The 26,347-nt window shown below is 43.9% G+C and overlaps 1 protein-coding gene across 10 annotated transcripts in view; it reads left to right on the top strand.

Annotated features, from left to right (window-relative positions):
* celf6 (CUGBP Elav-like family member 6) overlaps positions 1 to 26,347 on the top strand; it is a gene marked incomplete at both ends in the record, with an annotated part of 262,587 nt that overhangs the window by 10,968 nt on the left and 225,272 nt on the right. For all 10 annotated transcript variants that reach the window (XM_084073316.1, XM_084073331.1, XM_084073326.1 and 7 more), the window contains one exon: positions 10,188 to 10,270. In XM_084073316.1, coding sequence (XP_083929442.1) covers positions 10,188 to 10,270 — 83 coding nt within the window. The remainder of the gene's footprint in view (positions 1 to 10,187; positions 10,271 to 26,347) is intronic.

Below are 26,347 nucleotides of genomic sequence, written 5' to 3'. Positions count from 1 at the left end.
TTATCTTGCCTTACTGCATGTTCTCTTTTGTTATGCTCTTGTCTTATATCATATTTTAGCATATTTCTATGTTTGCCACCGAACTAGTACAAGCTGAGATAAAACTTTATGGATGCACCGATGGGAAATCTGGTTGTTTTATGAGCCAGTACTGTATGTATACACACATAACAGCATTAGACGGCAAGCCCTCAAGAAATTCACAAAAACATTGCATGTGCTGCTGCTGGTCCCCTTTGATAAGCCCTCGATCCGTAGGTCAACCTATACTGTATATCCTAACATGTTATTTTCAGTGCGACAGCACTTGAGAATTCCCTTTTGTCAGATTGAATCAGAGAATGTATTTGATTTGTGCATATACTGTACACAGCTTTATGGCCATGAGTCATCTTAAGAATAATATCTTGGAGTGAAGTTGTAGACGAGTCAGTAACACATGACCAGCTGGCCCGCGCGGTCCCCCGCCGCCTCCCCTCTCAGTCAGTATCATCGCCGGGCCCGGGCGGGCGCCGCTGCGTTCGCCAAGTTGAATGTTTGTCTGTTCCACATCTTGCTTTTAAATCATCGTCATCCCCCTGGGCTCAAGGTGTCCCCTGAGCCAGCACTATATTGGATATGAAGCTTTCATAAAGTCCTGCCAATTCCCCATGGCCGTGAGGGACTTATTGGGAGGAGGGGGGTGGGGAGGGGGGTGGGGAGGGGGGGGGGGGCCTTACCCTAGCCTAGGCAGTCATGCGGTCGACCTGAATAATAATGGTTACACTGCAAAAAAAGAAAAAAAAAGCCTGCCTTTATGGAATGTTTCATTTTGTTATCATCTTTAAAAAAAAAGAAATCTTTTGTTTTTTCTTTCGACAAGAGGTTGTGATGAATTCACCTCTGAATGACACTGTTTAATATGTTTTAAAAAAATAAATAATTTACCTTAAAAGAAAAACTTAATTGGAATCCCAAGGATAATGTGAACTTCTTGCAATTTCAGATTTTGTTTTACACATTTCTGTTAGAAAATGTTATTCAAAGAATGAATATCTTTAAATGAGTTGAGATTAGCTAAGTAGTATAGTATCATCCACTATGATTGCTGGACCCAGGCTTGTACTTCCGTCTTTGTGGGACAGACGTTTTGTTGTTCCTGTATAACGAGGCAAACCGACGTCCACTGGCAAAAGGGCGGCCGGTGAAAAGCGCCGCCGTGATCTCTCACACCACTTTGAACCTTGATTTGTCGCAGGGACATTTTTAAACTCGCACTAAAACGTGTGATGAAACCTCATATACCCTATAACTGCCAACGGGAGGTGGTGGTGGTGTGTGTGTGTGTGTGTGCGTGTGTGAGAGTGAGAGTGTGTGTGTGTGTGTGTGTGTGTGTGTGTGGGGGGGGGGGGGGGGGGGGGGGGGGGGGGGGGGCTGACTGACTGCAAAAAGAAAAAAAAAGAAAAAGAGGCCTGGAAGGAACGTGGCAGCCAGACAGAGGCTGTTGCGTTACCCACGTTGCGTGAACCTTTGCTGGGACACGTCCCCCTGGAGAGTCCCCTCCCCTCCCCTCCCCTCCTGTCCCGCTTCATGTCCTCAGTTTTGTAATGTCACACAGGGGATGAGGAGTGCCTCACCGGGCTCCCGAACTTTTTTTTTTCTCCTCTTCTGCTTTGCTGCGTGGCACCCGGCGTTTCATCAGTGTCGTTTAGGTGATTTTTCCTGTTGAGTAAGTGCCTAGTTGTGGAGGAGGTGGGTGAAGGTTGTCGAGAGGGAAGGAAGGGGGAGCTCTTTGGCCGGGCGCCAGAGTGTATCGCTCCGTTTCTGCGGGTGATGGGTGCTACGGTATTTTGTGTGTGTGTGTGTGTGTGTGTGTGTGTGTGTGTGTGTGTGTGTGTGTGTGTGTGTGTGCGCGTGTCTGTACACAGTAAAATCCTGAGTGTTCATTTCACTCTGAGACTGTAGAAATGGAACCAGATAGACTCTTACGGGTCCAATTCGGTTCCATTTGTACAGTCAGTTAAATGGATAAATTAACACTGAGTATTTTACTGTGTGTGTGTGTGTGTGTGTGTGTGTGTGTGTGTGTGTGTGTGTGTGTGTGTGTGTGTGTGTGTGTGTGTGTGTGTGTGTGGGTGTGTGTGTGTGTAGCCTCTCTTCTCTCTCTCTCTCCCATGGGGAGCCTTGGCAGCAGGTGTGACATGTAGTAATGGGAAATTATGCTGCACAGTGCAAAAACTCTTCCGAACGGGGTCACCCACTGTCAACTCCAGCGAGCACGCAACAGAACAACCACTCACCCTTTAATGAAAGCTGTCACATTTTTGTTAGTGCCAGACTTATTAATGCATATTCATACTGTTTCCCCCGGATTTTCCCCGACTATATACAGAGAAACGCCTCTGGAGATGTGAGGGGTTACGGTTTTCGGGCTTCATCACCAGAGGTTTTTAATTACTTTGCTGCTAAAAAATTGCACGCCGCTCGACTTTTTCCCTTGCCCTGTTCGATAATTATGAAAGTGATCATTCATCAAATAGCAATATGCAGATTTTGGGGGTGGTGGGGGGGAAATGCTATGGGCGTATAGCTATTTAGGCGAGCACCTTATAGCCTGGGGTGACAGGGCTTTCTAAAGTCACCAATATCCAGCTTCTGGAAGTCATCACACAGCAATAACTATAATGATGAAGGTGTGAGCATCCATACTGATGAACGCTAATGTTCTGTAAACATGTTGAACATAGGGTCGCCAACCGTACCTGGAAATGCAGAATCGTCCCTTGTTTGGAAACTAAAAGACATGTACCTTATTGAACCGATTAGGGACACACTTATGTTCCTTATTTTTGGGGAATCAATCAGTGACACACACAAGTCCAAACAGCTCATATACTTTAACCCATTAAGACCTGAGGCCGATTCTTTTAAATCCTTACAGTTTTCTAAAAAATGTATGTTGCTATATCAGTGGTTCTCTAACTTTTTCACGTCAAGGACCACCCAAAATTATATGTATTTGGCAGCCGACCCCCATCTCAAAATATTCTGTTCCAGGAACCCCCAGAAGCAAGGATATGAGTTAAAATAATTGCTTTAAAAATATATATATTCAAAGTTTTGCACCAATTTTCACGATTTAAAAAAAATAGCAGATCTACAAGTTCATAGCTTGACACGAAGTGACACACTATGAGCTTGTATATCTGCTATTTTTGAATAGCCTAAGTATAAAATAATGGTTAAAGTGGTTAATATCTAAAATGACACGGATGCTTTCTCGTTAACCACTAAACCCTCTATAGACTTAGTCTGAGGGACCAAGCAGTCAAAGCATAAAGCAACACAACTTTTCAAACTCAAAGTTTTGTTTAATTTCCAAGAAAGTAACAAATAATTAGCCAAATTTCAAACAAGTTATAGGGCCCTTAAAAGAGGTAAACATAATTGCTGAAAATAATGTATAACAAAACAGGAAGTGAACTTAACAAACAGTAACAGACCTCACAAAATGACACTAGGGAGGCTTATATATTGGTGGGTAGACCAAACTAATGAATACACACAGGGGAGGACAGCACAAATAACTAGCTAAACAGCACACCCACACAAGCCTCTCCCCTTTTTTGTTAGAGTCCTTGGTATGGTCCTATTGGACCTATGCATAAAACATGGCTCCACCCTCATCCCAGGCTTTGGCCATTCCAGGAAGCAGACAGGTAACTCAGAATGGAGAAAAGAGACAAGTAATAGCCTACTACCCTAACTTAATCCAACAACAGCTTTAACAATAATTATCAAACAATGTAAACCAAGTGTCCATACTACTCTTAATAAACAAGTCTTAAACAACTGGTTGTTTTATGTATTAAGTGACTGCAAAGCAAATGAAAATAACTAAATGGTGGTGGCATAGAGACACACGGGCGGAAACGGAAGGCCTACAAATTCACGCCCACTTTTGAGACAGTGCCGCTACTCGGGGTCCGTTAGAACAATGAACTGCAGCTCTCAATGCAATCTCTATGAGAGGCATTGTAAAATACCGTCATTTCACTGGTTAACTACTGAAGCTGTAGCGATTTTTTTTGTGTTCTAATAAACTGTCCCATTTGTTTAATTTGTCCTTTTTAATGTCCCATATCTGTCATCTCGATATACTACCCACAATATACTATAATATACTCCATCAGTGTATCAAAACCGCTAGCATCAGAGATCTTGATTTTTTTCTGTCGCATTATAATACGTCACACATTCATCCCAATATATTCCGAAAGATGCGACATTCGCAGCGACGGCTTGAGCGACTAGGACGAGCGCCCAGTGTAATAACAGTGTATGGTGTGAACTGAGTAACACAGACTGGCACCTTTCTCCTTTACTGCTCCATTCATCTACTACTGCTGAAGTGGTTAAATGTGTGTTCTATAATAATAATCCAAATCTATAAAGTAACTTGTCATTTTAACTAAAGTTTTCAAATAATTGTAGTGGAGTAAAAGTATAATATTTGCCTCTGAGATGTAGTGGAGTAGAAGTAAAAGTACTGAAAATACTCCAATAAAGTATAACAAAATACCCCCATTGTCCGTCCGCAGAAGACCGCATGGCTAATTTATATTCACGAGGATATGCAAATTAGCCGGTCTCAGTCCGCAGGCTAGCCACGTCTTTAGCCACCATCCGGGGAGAACATTCACTGAAAATAGCCGATCTACAAGCTGACAACGCGTCATGCTGTGATGCAATGAGCAACAATTATGCTCCCATCCATGCTGACAGCAACCCAGGCATTATGATATGCCTCGGTTACCTTCCAGGAAGGCTTAACCTTGGCCTTAAGAATGATGTGATTCAATCCCTCTGGTTCCAAATGAAGTATTGGCTGCACCCATCCACTTGTGAAGAAGATATGAGCATCCAGGGATCGATGGTTCTTCATTGTGTGGGTTGTATAGACCCCTGAAACCATTCAGAAGAGGTTTGGGAACTCCACAAGTGGAAAAAGTATTCAAATGTTAAAGGAAACACTACAACTGGATTTATGGCAGTTTAGATTTACAATATCAAGAAGTCAGACACAATCACCTGAGGAGCACAGGATTACATAGGATTACACTGCAATCAGTCATTTATTATATTATTCCTATTGATGCAGCTCCCTAAATTGAAATAAATACATTGTATGAAAACTGCAATAAAATAGATGAATTCCTAGGCATGATATGTGAATATACACGCACAGTGCCTAGTATGTATCTTTTTTCTAAAATACATTCATCACATGACAGTCTTGATCGCAATGTCGTTATAGTCACTGAAAATCCTCCTCTAAAGCCTGTACTTCTCCGCACATGGACAAATGCAAAATATAAAGTTCCAACCTTGTAGCCACGGATGTTCACTCACCATTCGGAACCTGTGTGCACTGCATTAATCAGTATTTCTCAATAAATATGTGTTTTAATCCCGTCTGTGTCGGAAGTTCCCTGTATTCCGTAATGAGTGTACTGGCGGAGCGCATCAGGTGAAAGCTGGTATTACACTCAATGCATAAGAGGAAATTGAACGGGGTTCAGGCACAGACTGGATTAAAACACTTATTCGTTGAGAAATACGGACCAATACAGTGCACACATGTTCCGAATGGTGAGTGAACATCCGTGGCAAGGTGAGCGCTTTATATTTTATCTATGGCAGTCTTCCAATAGGCTATTAATACAAACCTGGAGAATCCACTAGATAATTGACGATGTCGGGATATGTCACGTCTGGCCATTTAGTTGGGTCATTTCCCCAGTAATCTGAGTTCCCAGAAGTTTTCGCCGATTTCCCCAGCTACTTTTAGGCAACACGCTAAACCTACTAGTTGTAATTTCTCTTTGTACCGTTGGAGCTCTGCGGCAGGTAGAGCATTCATATAACAAGCCATGTTCACATCATTCACCACATACACGGAGAATCGTCTATTCAAAACCGGCGCCGCTTGTAATGATTAACGACAGACACGTCACGGAAGAGCGACAGGTTATCTGTCTGTCAGCTCCTCTCCACTCTGTTAACATTATGGGTAACCCATCCGACTGGCAAATTAAATGTGAAACACACCATCTATTGAGAAAACAAGAAGATATGTTGACAAAGACACTCCATACATTTGGAAACATATTTTTATTTAAATCAATATCGTCTCCAGTTAATTTAGGAATATTTGAAAAGTAGGCTAACTCTCATGTCCTCTCATAGGGAATGCATTGAGAGCTGCAGTTCATCCTTCTAACGGACCCCGAGTAGCGGCACTGTCTCAAAAGTGGGCGTGAATTTGTAGGCCTTCCGTTTCCGCCCGTGTGTCTCTATGGGTGAGTGCGTGTAGTGTTAACTAGTCACTGCTTTTTTTCTGCCAAACCAAATTGCTGATCTACAAGTGCACAACGCTATGCAGCACGCTGTGAGCTTGCAGATTGGCTATTTTTGGCTAATGGACTACTCCACCAGCCACTTGAGTAAGCCCCTTGCACACAAGAGTCCATTTTATTAGCAGGAAATAAAAGGACTATGATCATTTAAACACACTACCTATGACCTCTTGCACACCTACTCTGAAATTGCAAAAAAAGAACATCCCTTTAAGGCACACAGGTTACTTCCCCTTTAAGGACACACTGCGTGTCACATTGGAGTTGAGAGTGGAAGGAGAGAGAAGCAGACACAGAACGTCAGAAAGTGACTTAAAGTTTATTTGAGAAAGAATAAACTGATACAAACGTTTGATACAGCCATAAAGAGTGTCTTAACACCTTTGTGAGGAGTTTGATCAGACTTAGGAGCAGCACCTGCCTGGTTTGTGCTGGTGTTTGTAAAGACCAAGTGTTTTGGTGAGTTAGAAACACATTAATTTACCACTGCTAAATATTTGTACTTGCACTTTTTTTAAAATGGAAACGTTTTGGATATTTTGTAAGAGTAACTGTGTATTGTATACATTTGATGGTAAAATGTAAAGATTTATGCATGTAAAAAACGAATTGTTTGGTCAATTGGCAGCTTAGCTGGGCAGCCAGCTGACAGCAATCAGTGTCATCAATTTGGGTCTAGTTGTCCGCTGCAGCTAGTGTTAATTGGCCCACAGTAGCTGAAGCCCTTTGTTGTGTGATCTGAGTCATTGCTGATTGTGTGATAGTGATAGTGACTTATTTTCTTTATGACCTGTTGTACAGGTCAGGTTTTTTGTCCCTGTTGGAAAACAGAGTGGATATTTCTTGGAGATGCAAGATGGCGAGCTAGGAAGCCCAGGATTCAAGGAACCGATATAGTCCAGGGGCCAACACTGATATTTTCACAAATTGGTACCACCTGAGGGTTACATGGCGGCTTTCCGACATGTCGCCTTTCCGACGTTAACGAACCCTATACCTAACCCTCACCCTAACCCTAACCGCACGCGGAAGCCACTAGTCGGAGTGGCGAGATGTCGGCGTGGAAGACTGTTACCCCACCTGAGGTGGCCGTAAAGTTCTTGTATTTTTGTATTCCTACATGTCTCTAGTTTATATTTTGGTATGATACATATTCCAATTCAGTAGCTTAATGGCAGTTATCACTACCTACCGGCTAATGTATCCGGTAGGAGACACAAAGTAGAATCTTTGTGTCTCCTACCGGAAATACACCCGGGCATCAAATTATTGCGACAAAAAACAAAATGTATCCATGTATTCAAGGCTTCATGGGGTGTGCAATTGATAACTTCTCAGATTTTTGGTGTTTGCAAAAAGATTGCTTTCCATAAGCTTGTAAAAGTTGACCCTCCTTCGGTCTAGGGTGGTCATAGCTGAATGGGTAGAGAGTCCCCCTGGGAAACTTAAAGGAGGAGTTCACCCAAAAAATGATTTATTTTCTATCAATTGCACACCCCATGAAGCCTTGAATACATGGATATATTTTGGTTTTTGTCGCAATAATTTGATGCCCGGGTGTATTTCCGGTAGGAGACACAAAGGTTCTACTTTGTGTCTCCTACCGGATACATTAGCCGGTTTAGAGTGATTACTGTCATTAAGCTACTGAATTGGAAGATGTATCATACCAAAATATAAACTAGAGACATGTAGGAATACAAAAATACCAAAAATGTACGGCCACCTTAGGTGGTACCAAAATCTGGCTTGGCCCCTGGACTAATCTACACCTCAGTGCAAGGGTCCACTTTGCACTGTCAGACCACTGTGAAACTCACTGCCAGAGCGGTAGGAGTTGTGTTGGGATTTATTTAGGATTTATTATTTTATTTTCGGACTGAACACAATTGGAAAGCACAACTTGAACTGAGGAAAAAGACAAGTGTCAAAGTGCTACGTTTTTGGATTTAAGACACAAACTGAACTGGAAAAGGACTGTTATAGTGTCACACTTTTATTTTGAAACAGAAACGGTTTGAACATCTTAATTGAAATATAGCATTTTGTTGTATTTTATTTGCATTGCATTACAAGTGTTGTGATTGGAAGTGTTCATATTTTGATTAGATTTTTTGATATTGATACTTACCTCTACCTGTATTATTTTACCTGTGGAGAAAAGGGAAAGAGAGTTAACTCGAGATAAATAGTTGAAACAAAAATAGAGACAAAATAGGAAACTAAAATAACTAAACTTAGTTATAAAATAGGAAACTAAATTATCTCTAAATTTGGTTTGAAGTGAATAAAAAAGGTAAAGTGAGCAATACTTACCTTAGGATACCTGCAGGATATTATTATTTGATTTTTGGGATTTAAAGGTGATTGTTATGTGTATGTTGTATGTGTTGTATGTCTAGTTGCAAGTAAAGTTTTGCCGGCTTTTGCATTTAAAGCAAGTGGTCTCTGGTCTAATATTTTATTGTTCCCCACTCACAAGAACCTAGAACTAGTCCAGTGGTCAACCTCGGCGATACGGGTGCTACACATTCAGACTATGGGATCTAAAAAGCTGCAGCGGACACAGACAGCAGAGCACAGCGTTGTCACATTTCACTTGCCAGTCTGAGTAGTATGAGTTGTGACGATGTGCTCTCAATTAATCTTGTAATTATTTTCTAGACATTTTGGGTGTGTTTGCAACTCCCAAGTGGGTAAAATGCATGGAACCAAGTGGACCCGTAAGGGTCTTATTTGTACCCTCCACCAGTTTGTACCCTCTCGTGGCTCTTAAAAGAGCTTCTTTTGGGTGTGCTACTCGTAAAAATGCATGGAACCAAATGGACCCATGGTCTTATTTGTATTTTATCTGTATTGTCTGTTCGAGCAAAGCAAATAAGCCTCTAGGCATTTTAGTCAACTGTGTTTAATTTACATATGTGACGTCACCGTGACATTGCTTTGGGGAGGTGCTGCTCTCACTGCTGTTCAATTGATTCTTACGATGGGAAATGACAGAGACACAGCCAGACACACACACACACACACACACACACACACACACACACACACACACACACACACACACACACACACACACACACATACACATACAGACATACTGACACACAAATACAGACAGACACACACAAAGAAACAGACGCACTCATTTTCTTTATATTGAGCCAACCTGTTGTTTAAACAAGGAGCGACCTGATAGCCAAGCGGTTAGGGTGCGTACCAAAAATGATACATTTATAGATATTGTTATAGTTATCGTTCTTGGTATGGGGGACGGCCCTTTATCATAACTTTTATAATGTAAAATTGTGTGCGAGGAGGATAAGAGATAAGGTTTCAACATAATTCTGCTGACCTTTTTTGTTGTTGACAGATTTGGCTGTCCGCTCTGATGGTGTATGTAATACTATGACTTGTCGTCTCGATTTTCCCAGTTGATATTTTATAATGTAAGCATTCAATGATATAGCCGTACCCCGAAGTACTGCACGAGCAATGAGTACAGTGGGAGGAAAGCCTGAGATTCCTAGATCGTCAGCATTATAAAAGCAGCCATTAGTTTGCGTTGCCAAACAGTTTTTATGGTTGGCTGTTTTGATTTCATGCTTTTGCTGTCTACTATAAAGTGTTTTGAGCACCCTAAAAAACACTCTGCAATAAACTCTAATATTTATTTAAACAGTGGTGGTACATTTATTGCCGTCGCTTGTTTTATCTCCCTTCCCTTTAGCCGCAGTGATCCAGTTATTTTGTGTTGAAGTAAAACATGTCTCTTGTTCTTTGCAGGATGTGCCTTTCTAACATACTGTGCCAGAGAGTCTGCACTGAAGGCCCAGAGTGCCCTCCATGAACAGAAGACGCTGCCAGGGGTAAGTGCCCCCGATCTGCCCCTTTGTCACAGGCCAAGACCACGGGGCCCCCCGCCCGATCTGCCCCCCTGTCACAGGCCAAGGCCCCAAGGCCCCCCGCCTGCAGAGGGAACATGCGTTAACATAGAGCTCATACAGGAATTATTTCTCACACACACACACACACACACACACACACACACACACACACACACACACACACACACTGCATGCCAGCAGACATACAGTTACAGTACATGGAAATACAAAAACGCATACACACACAGGCATGCACAAACACTCACATGCGCACACACACACACACACACACACACGAAAACACACATTTCTTGCACTTGAAATCCCTTTTTCTCTCCCTCCCCCCACACACAAAAACACACATTATCTCTTTCACTTTAATTCCCTCTTTCTCTCTCTCCCTCTCCCCCCCACACACACACGAAAAAACACTATCTCTTACACTTTAATTCCCGTACACGCACGCACACACACACACACACACACACACACACACACACACACACACACACTCATTACACACACTCACGCACATCGTCAGTGAAGACGGTGAGTGGCCTATCTCACCTTGTGGTGTCTTATTGCACTAATAATCACGCTGATGAGCGTTACTTCATAACAGTGTGTCATCCTTCCCCTGCACTGTAAAGAAAAAGTGTTCATGTAACTCTTGTGAGTGTACTCTGAGTGTACAAATGGACCCTTTCGGATCCTTTTTGTACACTCTCCCAGTTAAAATAACACACAGGATTGTGCAGTGTGTCCTCTTCGCAATATGGCTGCTGCGGTGCACACTAATTGCCCTGAGGAATACCACTCTCATTATCACATATAATCAAACAATAAGTATAAACAATCATTTTTGCCATGTATATATCACCATCTGGTGTTTTTGTTTCAGCCTCTCTTCCGTGCGTGGCATTTCTTTTCTTTCTTTCTTTTTTTCCCCTCATTCCCTCGCTCGCCGATGGCAGGTGACTTTTTCAATTAAAAATAGGGATGTCTTCTTCTCTCCTCTCTCCGGAGCTTTAAAAAAAAAAAAGAGAGAAAAAAAATAATGAAATAAAAACCCTGGCCAGCGGAACGCTCTGAGCCCGGCCCGGGAGCCAATCTTCACAATCTGGGGGATTCATGTGATCTCGTGTCTATCTTGACTTTCTTCTCTCCCCCGCGATTCCGGTGTCGGGGGAATTAAATGGTGTGATTGAATTACACCTGTGGCCCCCTGAGGAGGGGAGGTGGTCCCCCTCCCCCTCACCCATGTACCTATACCCCCCCACCACCACCAACCGTCGTCGGTTGAGGCCTTGATCAGAGCCTCGGGGCATCCATTTTAAGCTCCAGGGGCGGAGGAAAAACGGATAGACTGGTAGAGGGAGTTCGAGAGAACGATGGGTACCGAGAGAGGCAGAATGAGACAAGGCAGAGAGAGAGAGAGAGAGAGCTAAGAGACAGAGGGAGAGGCAGAGAGGGGATACGAGAAAGGAGGACATAGAAAGATTGTGAGAGAAAAAGAAAGGGAGAGAGATGGAGAACTGGAGAGAGACAATGGCAGACAGAGAGAGAAAGGGATCACAGTTTGAGAGATGTCAGAGAGAGAGCGAGACAGAGAGAGAGAGACCATTTGAGGGGGAAGCGGAGAGAAGTGGGTGATGTGGCTTTTTCCTGGTGGTGGGTGGCTTCCTCTTCCTCCTCCTCTTCCTCGGTGCTGCTGGGTAATCAGCTGTCTGCAGCGTGCTGGAGATCCGAGGTAATTCGCTGAGCGTTAGGCACAGCGGCACACCACCGCCGCGGAGCCCCCCAGAGACCCCCATCCTCGTTAACGTCTCACCACGGCTTCATAACGAGCCCATTGCCATGATGGCTCCCGCCTCTGTTGTCCTCATGGGGAAGTAAGAGTGTGTGTGTGTGTCTGTGTGTGTGTGTGTCTGTGTGTGTGTGGAGGGGGGGGGGGGGGGGGGGTTCTTATTTGTCCTCCATCTAGAGAGGGGTTAATGGCATGTTCTGCGGGGGTTTGGGTAAACATTTCCCCTGAACAGCTCCCAGCGTGGGGTCAGTCCTCCAATCTCAGGGCAGGCACGTCCTGCATACAGAGGGCTAATAAAAGATGTGCTCTCCGTTCTGTCTGTGTGTGTGTGTGTGTGTGTGTGTGTGTGCGCGCTGTGGTAGTTTTGGACAAGGCTCATTGTGGTTATGGTCATGGCCTGATGTTTTGACATGCTCTGTTGTATAATGCTGCTGTACTGAGATGATGGTGTTATTGTAGGGCACGCTAAACGTACCCACCTGAAACCATATGAGATATCTGTAAAAAACAACAACAACATGGCTGGGCTGGCCCCGGTGGGTCACCTGGTAAGAGCGCATACCACCTGAATCTAGTCGTTCCAGCAACTGGCCTGTGTTCCAATCGGACCGACGTTTCAATGCTGCACGTCATCCCCTCTCCTCCCAGCCGTCTTTCCTATCTCTCTCTCTCTCTCACTGTTACTATCTGCAGCAACGGAGAATAAATCATCTAAAAATAAATAAATAAATAAAAGACTAAATTGGCACGTGGTCTGACCAAGATGACAGACGCTGCCAAATTAAAACAAATGATGGCAGTTTTCAAAGGGCAGGGGGGTAACTTGAGCTTGCATTTGACAAAATTATGACATGATTGCTGGACTGGATTCAAAGCATTTTAGTCCCCTAAACCCACCCCCACCGCCATCCCCCCCACCTCCAATATGGACATATATTTTAGGAGTAAGTAATCTTCAATAGAAGCATCACAGCTCGGCTGGGCCTTTGTGAAAATGAAAGGCAGCAGAACCAAAAAATGGAAGCGACTATAGGGGGAGGCATGAGGCTGGACGTGAAGTGGCTGAATGAAGGCTGTAATGCCAGCTGGTCCTTGGACGTGGTCAGGGCCAAACAAAGCAGAGAGGCTAGAGCAATGCGGCCAGCGAACTGCTTTGAACTCCGGCTGGCGTGTGTCTAAAGAAGAATCATCCTTTTTCAGGGCAGGGTGGTGGTGTGTGTGTGTGTGTGTGTGTGTGTGTGTGTGTGTGTGTGTGTGGGTGGGGGGGGGTCTTTGAAAAAAAGGGCTGGGGAGTTGGAAAGCTCTTAGAACATAGCTTTCCAATTCTTTGGCCCTTTTTTCAAACAGTCATGTTTCCATTTCTGTTGTCAGCCTATCTGTCAGAGAGAGAGAGAGCGAGAGAGAGAGAGGGAATGCGTGATGGCAGTGACAGAAGAGACGAGGCTGGGATGTCTGTGTGGTCTCTCCATGGTTCCTGTCATCTCCTGACTGACTGTGAATCCCAGATTTGCCACTTCCACTGTTTCTGATTCTTTCATTGACTTAAATCTCTTAAGCCTGCATCCCTCTAATGTGTGCACTGCATTTGACCTGCCACTAGGGAAGCCCACCACGTTTGCCTTGTTCTTTGGTTTACGTCCTTTGATTCATTGATTAATTCATTCATTAAAGAACCCGAGCCCTTTAAGTCCTGCGTGCGTCAGATCCTGGTGGTGAAGTTTGTTAGGGCAACGTAATGGGAAGATCTAGCCAGCTCGCCCCGGTGCGCCAGTAGCACGGTTATATTTACACGCACATTCAGCATATTCCAGAATGTAGGGCAGTCTGGTCTGTGGTGAGGTCACATCATGAATGATGTCTCTCCCCAGGACTGTTTAATTCCATTTTTATGTGCAGATACTTGTAAGTCTATGTAGGCATTTTGTGTTAACCTGCTGGGGCTATCAGATTGGAGGGGTTTGCTACATCAGGACAATTTAGATTTATCAGGTGAGTCATCAATCGCAGTAAAGTATATTAAATTGATGTTCGAATACTGACTCAACTCCCTGGCACTTATTGTATCATTTTATTTGGCAGGCGCCATTCCATTTGGCACATGAGTTATGGCTAAAAGCAAACTATGAAAAAAAAAATCTGTTTGACGCAGGTCTGCCTTATGGATGGGCTCCAGAGTGTTTTATTTTTTTCCCCTTTGTTTGGCAAAATGGCCTCCCAACATGCTCCCGTTGGAGCCTTGGATTTCTAAATGAATCTTTCTCTTTGCTTTCACGTTGCGCCACTTCCTCCACTCAGGCCAATTAGCTCTGGGTGTGCGTATGTAACAAGCCTGCTAATTGGGCGCTACTCGAGCCCAAAAGCCAATTAAAGTTTTCACGGGGAGAAACAAGAGATCCAGCTTGCCTTTGTGTCTGTTTCACGTGCGCTCTGTTCCGCTCCGTACTCTCTCCTTTCATGGGTAACCCTACACGTAGCACTCCATCTCTCTCCCTTTCTCTCTGCCTGCCTCTCTGGGGAGTGTGCCTGTCTGGTGAATGTGTGCTGAGGTGGCTGCTCGGCCTTGTACGTTTCACGTCACCATACTTGAAGGTGCCTGTTGAGTGATCCGCAGCGTTACAGCAGCACCCGTGGCCTCTTTATTGATAACGAAGCAGCCAGGCGCAACAGTGTGGAGAAGAGAAGAAAAAGTTCTTTCACTATTGTTTGACCTTAAACTTCAAAGGGTAAAACTTGGAAGCCCTCTACTTCCTCTAAACGAAATATAGGAAAATATTGTGCTGCCGTTCTGTTCTCTCTCCCGGTCTCTCACTGGCTCTCTCACGCCATCTTAGAGCCCGACCGAAGCCACATTTCTGCTTTCAATGCCCATCTCGATTTTGGAGAGTCCTAGACCTACAGTACAGTAGCGATTAGCGTTCTGACCGATATTTTATAAAAAAAACAAAAGAAGAAAAGTGCAAAGTCTTAAAATCAATCTGAAAAAAGAACACTTAGCTTATAGTAGATATATAGTAGATATAGGTATATATAGATAATAGATATAAATATACACACACACCTTTTACAAATGATTTTAAGTTGTACGTGTCTAAACTTCAAATGAACATTCAATGTTCACTTTAAGATACTTTAACTTATAAGATTTACCTGGTTAAATTGTATTTAACCAGTTAAATCTTAAATAATGACATGCCCAAAATACTGTCATCAGCATGAAAGAGGTTAAAATTCAGGACACGTCGGGTGAATAATGGCCAATACTGATGCCGTCAAAAAGAATCACAGTCAAATGGCAGACATATTTGCCAAACCGATATATCGGTTGGTTGGGCTCTTCTCCCTATCCCCCTCTCTCAATTTGATACCCCCCCCCTTCTACTGCCAGTGAAAGGCACAGAAAATGGACTTCAGCATGTGTCACGCAGAAATGGGTCAGGGGGATATTGTGCAATATCAGTACTGGGTGTCACTAAGCACACTGCCATGGACCAGTGCATCCGGCCTGGTGACACGCTCTCCCTGCATCAGCCTACAGATGCTGCCACAACAGGCCCGCCATATGTCTAAGTCTGTGTCTTAGTGCATGCTGAAAAAAAGAAGGAAAAAACTGGCAGAGAACATTGCCAGATTTTTTTCTTTGTTAAAAAAAAGCCTCCCCTCAAATGACCCGCACGCACGCACGCACGCACACGCGCACACACACACACACACACACACACACACACACACACACACACACACACACACACACACACACACACACACACACACACAGACGCAAACACTTACTTCAGAAGCATGCTGAGACAGGAGGAAATGTAATTGTTATAGGTGATGTACTAAGCAGTTGTTTTCTAATAAAAAAAAATAGGCCAGCTTGATTGAAAAGTGATTTTGTCTTATAGTGGGTAATTAGAGAAATGGCGAGGTGAGCAGACATAAAGGCAGACATACGTGCATGCGTGCGCATGCACACACACACACACACGCACACGCACACGCACACAGAAACACACACAAAATACACACAGATACGTACAGTACATGCCTAATCCAGGGTCTCGTTCTCTTTCACCTCTAAAATGTGTTAATTGATATATTTTGTGGCAGTTGAGTTGAGAGGATTTGTGTGTGTGTGTGTGTGTGTGTGTGTGTGTGTGCGTGCAGTGCTGCGTCACAGCACCTTATCAGAGGACATAGTCCCTCTCCAGTGGTTCCACTCCTGGCCAGACATGCTGCAGCTTAAACTAATTACTCAGGCCACAGAGGGCCCCAACCCATTCTTTTAAGGGACAAATTGTGTTCCGTTGCCGGTCAATTTGTCCTCCGTGCCAGATTTGTCAACCTCCAATGCCCACGAGCTTTGTTGCCGTTATGAGAAAAAAGACAGCCCTATACCGGGCTACCGGATGCAAGACCTCTTCTAAGGCGCTCCCGCTTGCCATACCATCAATTATATCTATAGCATTTTCTCTTCTGTTGCCCTCCTGGGAAAATAAATTAAAAAGGGGCAATTGTTTTTCGTATCCCCCTGGGATGGAAGCATTTTCCACCACACCACCATGCATGCATGGTCGACATGCCGATTAGGGTGGGAATGGAATTGCGATCGAGGGATGCACTCTGCAATGTCTCCTGTTATATGGCTGGTGGCCCTGAATATTGTGCAGAAATTAATTTGGTTCCATCTGATGGGATTTTCAACCTTGGAGAGTGTAAAATGTTAATCCTGGCCAGGCAGGCAGGCAAGCTGTGTGGTACTCCTGGTCCATGTCTTGTTTTTTCTTTTTTTTTTTTTACAAGCAGCTTCGGAGGGAGGGGTGGGATGGGGGGGGTGGGGGGGGCGTAGAAAACATAGTTCATTGTGAGACTGCCCTTAACCAGCCTGTAAAGATGGCAGGCCAGAGGCGGTGGACCGATGAGAGGGTGAGATAGTGCTCTTTAAAGGCCACGGGGCAGGAGAGTTTTAGTGCAAAGAGGTCGCAGAAAAACCCAACCCATTTGTCCTCTCCGTCGCAAAATTGTCTGGCCACCCCACGGACCTGAGGCCAGGCTGTTCTCCTGAAAGAGCACAGGATCCTGATTTACCTGGTGTGGGGATGTCTTTAGAGCCAGACCCATATATCGGTCCGGTCGATATATCTTCATGAAGCTGATGTGTCCTGATTTTTAAATAAGTATAATTAAGCCCTATTCAAAAGAATAGCCAATCTAAAAGCTCGCAGCGCAGCACATTGTGTGCTAGGTTTGTGTGTGACATTTTTAGAAAGTTTTAGATAATGCGTGAAAGTCTTCTCTTATAATGATGACAAGGCTAGAATAGGGATGCCAGGTTGGAATTGGTTAATAAAGCTTTAGTTACGTTATATTTGAATAAAAATGAAAGATTTTGCACTTTTTGACAAAATATCGGTCAAAACCTCAGTAATTGGTGGGCTAGGACACAAGTGGGCCAAACTTTTGGCATCGGTTGGGCTCTAGTGTGGGCATGTCATAATGACACACGCCAGGAGCAGAACAGAAAATGTCAAAGACTTCGGTAACTCAAATTCTTCTGCTAAACACTTTTACCGACTGTACCTTTTTGGATGTACTGAAGGATGAACTTCAGATAATGCCTTTTTTGTACTAGAATGGATACATAGTGTTTTGGCAATGAACGGAGATGAGAGTAGTTAGTGTGTGTGTGTGTGTGTGTGTGTGTGTGTGTGTGTGTTCGTTCTCGTACGCAGTGAGAGATTGTGCGCCAAGCTCCAGGTTCCTTGGCACCCTTCCCCCCGCCAGCGCAGTCGACACTCTCGCTGTCTCTCTCTTTGACAGGTGCAGTTGGACGCCGTCGGTGCATGCTCTCCTGCGCTAATTTATCCGCTTCTTTGGCTGTAATGAGGCAGAACTGGTAAATGTGGGGACAGCATTGTTAACATTGCTGCTTCACTGGGACGGAGCAGAGGAGTGGCTGACGGGGAGATGGAAATGAGCCCTCGCGTTGCTGTCACACCTCCAAAGAATGATGGTCTTAGTCTGCTACTTACGACTGCATCCACCGTCTTAGTTGGGCTGCGTGCCAGACAGGGAGAGATTTTTTAAACCAATTAAGCATCAAAGTTTCCAATTTGAGTCTGCGCTTTTTTTCTTTAAAAAAAAAAAGATCGGGCAGCTCTGCCAGAGCGGCGGAGGCGAACTTTGAGGCGGGATGTTTCACCCTGATAGCCTGAAACGGTTACGGGATGGCTTAATTGGAGGCTGAATGTTGTCACCCACAAAACCCAGAGGAGATCAGGGTAACAGTCTTTAAAAAAAAAAAATGGTAGTTCACATGAGCTTTCCATTGTTGTTGTGTATTTCTAAGGTACACTCATAGAGAACACAGAGACAAATAAGGCACAGTAAACCGATCTGGAGTTTACAATGCAGAATTATTTATAAATGCTATTAAAAATTATGAATAAAAAAAACAGTTTTTTTCATTCAATTTATTCATTATGCCAACCCACCCCCACCTAATAGGCTCTATGCACAGCAGCCATATTGGAAAGAAAGTGGGCCTCTTCCTTACTTCCTTCACGGGTCTTACCAATTATACTAATTAAGGCTCTGTTCCATTCTGGTCAAACAGAGTCATGGTGCTGATATTGTGCATGTTGGCTCACTATAGTGGAAAGACTCACTACACCAGTGGGTCTCAAATTGGGGTCCAGGGACCCCCATGGTTCCTTGAGGATGTTCCAATGGCCCCTTACGGCTGTATAACTCTGACAGTGTACGGTACTAATGGAACCAAATGGACCTGGAACCAAATTGGTTCCATTTGTACACTCTCACAGTTGTGGGTGTCCTTGAAAGTTAAACTTTAAAAATGTGAGAACCACTGTGGTACACTAAATGGAACAGAGCATTCATTAGTATCATTGGTAAGACCTGTGAAGGTAGTAAGGAAAAGGCCCAATTTCTTTCTAATATGGCTGCTGCGCATAGACCCAATCGCGCAGATTGGGTCTATGTTGAGCTCTGCCAGCAGTGTGCCAGCAACAAGATGCCCTGACACCACGCATGTTGCTGTTCAGGCATGTCTCGTTGAAAGCCACATAAATTGTGTTTACCTGCAGGCAAATCCCATTTGTTTCTCTAAATATGATCTTTAGGGCTGACTGTCCACACTGTGATGTGATCTTTAGGGCTGACTGTCCACACTGTGATTAAATGTGATCTTTAGGGCTGACTGTCCACACTGTGATTAAATGTGATCTTTAGGGCTGACTGTCCACACTGTGATTTGCACGTGATCAGATAAGATGTTTGTATTCAGACATCGTTGACCTATCTCTCTATTGGTTGCTGTGGTAATGATGTAATGACATAGGCATGAGTAATGCTTAACTCATACGCTGTCCAGACTGAGACGCATCGTTAGAAATCAGATTTGAATCACATTCGTTGTTATGCGGTGGTGTGTTTTTTTAAACTGATCAGACTTGATAAAAGCAATCTGATTAAAAATTGGATATGGCCAAAAATCGGATTTGGGCTGCCAGTCTGAACATAGCTTAAGCAGACAGACAGACAGATCTGATGAAAATGACAGCCATTATGACACAGCCCCTTTGCTTCCTTGATTGCTTCCTTTTCTGTCCGCTTTCTTCTTTGCCATTCTCTTACAACTCTGAAGAGGTTCTGCCTGATTCTGTGCCATGCCGGCAGGCGGGCCGGCCACCCACTTTTGGAATTCACAGCACACTTTAGCAATCACTGTAGACATCAAGGCAATCTGTGCGTGTTTGTTCAAAGGGGGGGAGGGAAAGAAAACAGGTTGTTGCTGAGTTCAGCAACACACTATGGCATGGAGCGGCCAGACTTATCAAACACAACAGTTAATCACACATGGATAAGTGTAAACCTTCTGCTGATTGAAACATGATCCCAATGTACAGCATGGTGTATACATCATGCCAGAATACATATTAGATATACCCACACTCACCACACACATCATACACAACTCGCATACATTGCTAAGTATGTATTTGATCTTCCCATATCTGTTTCGGCACCTGCTTGCAAAAGTCTGCCAGCAGCACTTGCAGCGCCTTGACAACTTTCATAAAGCCTGGCAAGAACAGCCAGTCTGAAAGATATACCCCAACATTTCACATAGATCTGTGTTGTGTATTGTGTATAAGTTGGCTTATGTTCATTATTCGAGTGATGATAGGGAAAAAATGAGACATTACCAAACACATTAAATGAATCAGACTCTACACAGAACAGGACCTACTAGACCCAGTAATAGGCTCTATGCACAGCAGCCATTTTGGAAATAAATTGGGCCTCTTTCTCGCTTCCTTCACAGGTGTTTACCAATGATGCTAATTAAGGCTGTGTTCCATTTTGGTCAAACAGAGTCACGGTGCTGATATTGAGCATTTTGGCTCACTGGAAACACTCTGCTATACCAGTGGGTCTCAAAGTGTGGGTCAGGGACCCTCGTAGTTTCTTGAGGGGGTTCCAAATGGCCCTTTACAGGTGTGTAACTCTGAGAATGTACGAAGTGAACCAAATGGACCCGTAAGGGTCCATTTGGTTCCATTTGTTTTGTACGCTCTCTGAGTTATGGTGGTCCTTGAAATTACCACTGTGCTACATTAAATGGAACAGAGCCTTAATTGGTATAAGTGGTACTGTAAGACCTGTGAAGGAGGTAAGGAAGAGGCCCAATTTCTTTCCAATATGGCTGCTGTGCATATAGCCTATTCAACCCCATCTTGTACTCATCTCTACCTGGCATGGCCAGACTAATGTCACTGCATAGATATTAGTCTGGAATCTCTTGTGTGGAACCTGCATTTCCAAGGGGCTGATTAAAAAAAATGTCTCTTGGCTTTTTTTAATTTTGCCCTTGCAGATTCATCTGGTTTCCAGGCTAGTACTCATCTAGTCCTCATATCATTTTTAAATTTTCCTAATGTTTGAATCAACATGCCGGGAATAGAACCCCCATTCACTGACGGTAAATCTGTAGGCTGTACCTGAGATCCATTACTTTGTACTCATCCCTTTCTCTTTACCCTCCTTTATTCTCACCCTTCTCTTAACGTAGCACATGCTCTTTGGATTTTTTTTGTGGATCAGAAAAGCTCTTCAGGCAAACAAACCCTAACTTCTGGGCACAGCAATCAGGGTTGGTCGGTGGGTTAACATTGGGTCAACACTGAGGACCAATCTGTTCATCAAACGTCAATTTTTTTTTATAAGAAATTAAATATGATAAACTATCATGAAGTATCAATTACCATGCATCAAGTGAATTGGCTAGCTAGATGGTAAGACAGGAATTGGCATGGAGTCCTATGATATTCTCCAAGAATTCACATAGAAATTCCACTGCACGCTTCTAATATCTTTCACAAACACTGGTGAGACCTCATAATCAATAAAGATATATACACACTACACAATTCACTCTTTGTTTGGTTTAATGTTTGCAAGCATTGGAGAGCAGTGCACTGTACATTGGAAGAGTGTCTCTGTGTCTCTCTGTACTTTAAGTTACATCATTTTATAGAGGGGGTGCCGTTACCGTTTCTTTCACCAACACCTGGTTTCATCAGCATAATCCCAATACCATATAAGGCTTATTGTTATAATCTTGACCGTGACTACACAGTAGCCTCAATAGAACATAATGGTCTGTTTGCCTCTATGTGCACACAAAAAAAGAAAGAACTTACTAGACAAAGCCTTCTGTCTGCAACATATTGAGCACAGCAAGACAAGTACAGTAATTTTCCATCGCACTCACCTCTTTTTTTTCCTTTTTTACATTTTCCACTATTCTGTGATGGGTTTTCACAAGTTGGAACATTGCTTCTGCAATTTGCTTCCATTCAGCCACAAGAGCATTAGTGAGGTCGTACACTTCATGTTGGGGCGATTAGGCCTGGCTTGTATTTGGCGTTCCAATTCATTCCAAAGGTGTTTGATGGGGTTATGGTCAGGGCTTTGTGCGGGTGAGTCAAGTTCTTCCCCTCTCATATCAGCAAACCAATTGTCTTTGGGGGGAGGGGGGGGATTTGTCATTCTGAACCGGGAAACGGCCTTCTGCAAACTGTTGCCACAAAATAGGAACCACACAATTGTCTAGAATGTCATTGTAGCTGTAGCATTAAGATTTCCACTCACTGGAACAAAGGGCACTAATTAGAAACACTAATTAGAAAGGGTGTCCTCTGACTTTTGGTCATATGTATATTTCATATAGGCCATAAATAAGACAGCTACTGTATAACCCCGGCCCCATCGGCAGGCCAAGCTCGCAGTTGGGTAATAATGAGTTTTCAAGTATTAGGAGTGGAAATGATCACGCGCACACACACACACACACACACACACACACACACACACACACACACACACACACACACACACACACACACACACACACACACACACACACACACACACACACACACACACACACACACACACACACACACACACACACACACACACACACACACACACACACACACACACACACACATGCACGCACACACGACACACAAACACGGTCTTATTTTCCAGGGACTGTTCATGGACTCTTGGCTCTCCCTGGACCCCATTTTGAGAAGCAGTGGTGTGGTGAAACATGACCTACCTTATTCCCTCGGCGAGCGAAGAGAGGTCTGCCTCTGGAAGTTTCGGGGGCAGGGATTAAGAGAGTGAAAGAGAGAAATAGAGGGGGAGAGACAGAGAAAGAAAGAAAGAGCCGGAGCCTGCGGGAGAGATGCAGAGGGAGTGAGAGAAGGTAAAGTGATGAGTCATCATGAGGGGGAGATGGGGGCGAGAGAGAGAGAAGAGAGAGAGACGAGATGCGGTCTTGCATAATTAACACCACAGCATCATCAGGACGAACTCCTCCATCAGCGTGTCCAAAGGATTAACTACGCCATGCTCTCCTTATCTCCTCCTCTACCGTATAAGAAAGAAAATGACCTTGCACTTGTTTACATGCTGATTAAAGACAGGAGGGGGTGGGGGCACGGGACAGAGAGAAAGTCAAACTGCAATTAACCACTTTCCAACCTGCCCGTCCCTATTTTTGGGCATTTCATTGTTGGCAACAAAAAAAAAACTTTCTACGTGTTTTTGAACGATAGTGAAAATAGCACGCTCACAACATATTGATCCGCGACACATTGTGAGCCAATTAGATCTGACATTTTTGAAAGAGGGCTTAAAACTGCAATGCGTAACTTTCATATACGTTTGATATTTCTACTGCAGAGCTAATACGGAAAGCCCTTTTGGGCAGAGGATGAATTGTTTGTTTGAGCATTACTAGCTCTGTAACGCTCTGTTAGGAGCGGTGCTATTCCCATGGCCTGAATCGTCCACTACCGTGCGAGGTCTCCAACTGTAATTAAAGTAAAGAAAACTATTTTGCTACTCACCGAAACAAATTCTGTTTTGTGTTGTTGAAGGACTATTCTCCACGGTGGGAAACGTCTCAGGACCCTTCCTTTTCTGTATAAAAACATTTTTGGGCAGAAACTAAAATATGTCCGCCTGACGGAAATTATTTTATCTCCTCAACTGCGCCCTCTACAGATCTGGTCTATGGTAATTTATTAACTCTGTAACGCTCTGACTTGTCAGCCAGTATGGTCCTACATTTCTCAATGGAAGAGCAGGGATACCAACTAAAACCACCACAGTTGTGGTAGTTATATTGTATTATTAGGTTCTCAAACTTTTCAGGCGCGGCCCCCCAAAAAGAATCAGATTTGAACTGGGGACCACCCACCCTGATGCACTTGGAGTTGTAGGAGTTGAGGCATGGCATTTTGTTTGACTCTGTTCCACAGATAAATATTGTGAAAATAGTCTCATAAAAATATGAAAATATGCTCATAACGCATCGTGTGTGAGCCTGTAGATCGCCTATTTTCAAAAATGTTGCCTCTTTCTTAGGCAATATTTGACAATTTGTTTGTTGATTACTAATTAGTAATGGTCTTATTTTCTTCATTTTAGAATATTAAAAAGGTTAAAGCAGTGCAGTAGACACAGGCTGAGTCCGGGGGTGATGATGCATTGTAGTTTTATGCGTATTTCTTTGTGGTGAAAGAGTGTGTAGTGTGTACGTGTGGGCAGTTGAATTTTACGACTTTGGCTATTTTTTTTTATTGCACTGGGTAGACCTGGGACCAGAGGCTACTGTATGTTAAGTCAGTATGTGTATGTACTGTGTGTGTGTGTGTGTGTGTGTGTGTGTGTGTGTATACAGTATGAGTGTCAGTCTAGTATATGTGTATCTGTTTCCGTGTCTGTATCTGAGTCTACAAGTGTGTGTGTGTGTGTGTGTTTACGATTGGCCTGGGATTCCTGCTGCTGTGTTGAGCAGTGTGTGTGTGTGGCGCTGAGGCTGGGAGCCCGGAGCCTGCTGTACAGCTGTATTTACCTGGCCCGTCATCTGTGCTGCTACTTCAGCCCTCTGCCCTGGAGATCCCCAGTCTGTACTTCCAAGGTCTCCTTCTCTCTCTGCCTGTAGTTCTCTCTGCTCCTCTGAGGGTTTCCATCAGTTACTTCTCTATCTCTTTCTCTCCATCTTGGTTGCCCTCTGTAAACCTGCACTTTTTTTTCGATTGTTCTTGCTTTTCTTTTTCTTTCCGTCCTTCCTTTTTTTTACTTGTCTCTCTCTTTTCTTCTTCCTTGCTTGCTTGTTTCCCTTTTTTATGCCCCTGCCACCCCACACTCCCCATTCTCTTCCTCCATCCAGTCTCCCCTGACAGCCCCCCCCCCCCCCCCCCCCTCTGTCTGCCACCCATGGCACCTCTCCCCGCTTGCCGCTCCGTCCGGAGCAGAGCTGGGGCCTCTCTTCCTGTCATTTATCTGAGCACCAGACTCAGATAGACGGGCAAGCAGGGATTATCAGATATAGCCCCGGCCAACAATGGTTCTGTGCTTGTTACATCCAGCTAAGAGCTGAAACTCAGACAGTAATAGGGAGGGTGTGGATAGCGAGTTACAAGGGATCTCTCCATGCTTCACAGAGACTGATTGTTTGGGGCGAAAAGAAGACACGATGAGCTATTTTGAGGTGTCGGAGAGGATTTAGTCTTCATTTTGTTGAAATACAGAAAGAAAAAAAGATTTAAAGATGTATCACAACATTTTCACTTTTCGTTCCATTGAACAGAGTGCACTTCATTTTGCTCATGGTAATGTATGTGAGCCTGTCCATGCAGCTTATGTGGAGGGTTAGAGTTGTGGTGTTTAGCCATGCCCACATCCCAGTGGCCGGTCAAATGAGTGATTGCCCAATGTCACTCGTTTTGAACAGTTGTACCAAGTGAGCTGTGTTATTTGTCTTTGGACCGAAAGGCTTCACTGGGAAACATGAACATGCTTTTAGAGAGAGAGAGAGAGAGAAAGGAGGGAGAAAAAATGAGGGAGACAGAGAGGAATTGAAACCTGCGTGTGACTACCCAATTCTCCCTTCTTTCCTAGAGCTGTAATGGGCCTAATGGCCATCACCAGAACACTGTTTGATGGGGGTGGGCCTGGTTTGAAAAGTGACTTATTAATTTGACAGGAACAATTCTTGAGTTCTTGTCTTTCTTCTTCTGGGCCTTGTTACCAATTCTCAGGACTGACTGGAGTCTAGAGACACCTTAAAATAAAGGACTGATACAGCCAGTGCTTTTGAAGGTACATGCAGTGCTTTTGGTGGAATACAGTAGTTAATGCTTTTGAAGGTACAGGCAGTGCTTTTGGTGGAATACAGTAGTTAATTATTTTGAAGGTACAATCAGTGCTTTTGGGGGTATACAGTAGTTAATGCTTTTGAAGGTACAGTCAGTGCCTTTGTTTTCGATGGTATACAGTCATTGCTTTGGATGGTATACAGGCAGTGCTTTTCATGGTACAGGCAGTGCATCTTTTGTACAGGCCATATTACATGTCCATCCATAACCCAGGTTTTTAATACGTATCGAATACATTGGCTCTCGTTATGTCTAGGGTTTTATTGTGTTATGAATTGACTTGTATCTCCTTTCTCTGGCGTCCGGTTGTACACAAACATATTAACTGCAGCATTTCCAAACACAGATGGAAAGTGTACATAACCAGCTTTCAGTGGCTTTGCTGCTTCTCTGTTCTTCTGCCAGGATGGCGCACTGCTGCCGCTGTCCTCTCCTTTGACTCGGACAGCTCCGGTCTGTTCTTGTCTCCTCGTTTGAGCAGCGCACAGG

The sequence above is a fragment of the Gymnoscopelus microlampas genome, assembly GCF_963454915.1.
Source record: "Gymnoscopelus microlampas genome assembly, chromosome: 1".
NCBI classification, from domain to species: Eukaryota; Metazoa; Chordata; class Actinopteri; order Myctophiformes; family Myctophidae; genus Gymnoscopelus; species Gymnoscopelus microlampas.
This window is presented reverse-complemented; position numbering and strand designations above follow the sequence as displayed.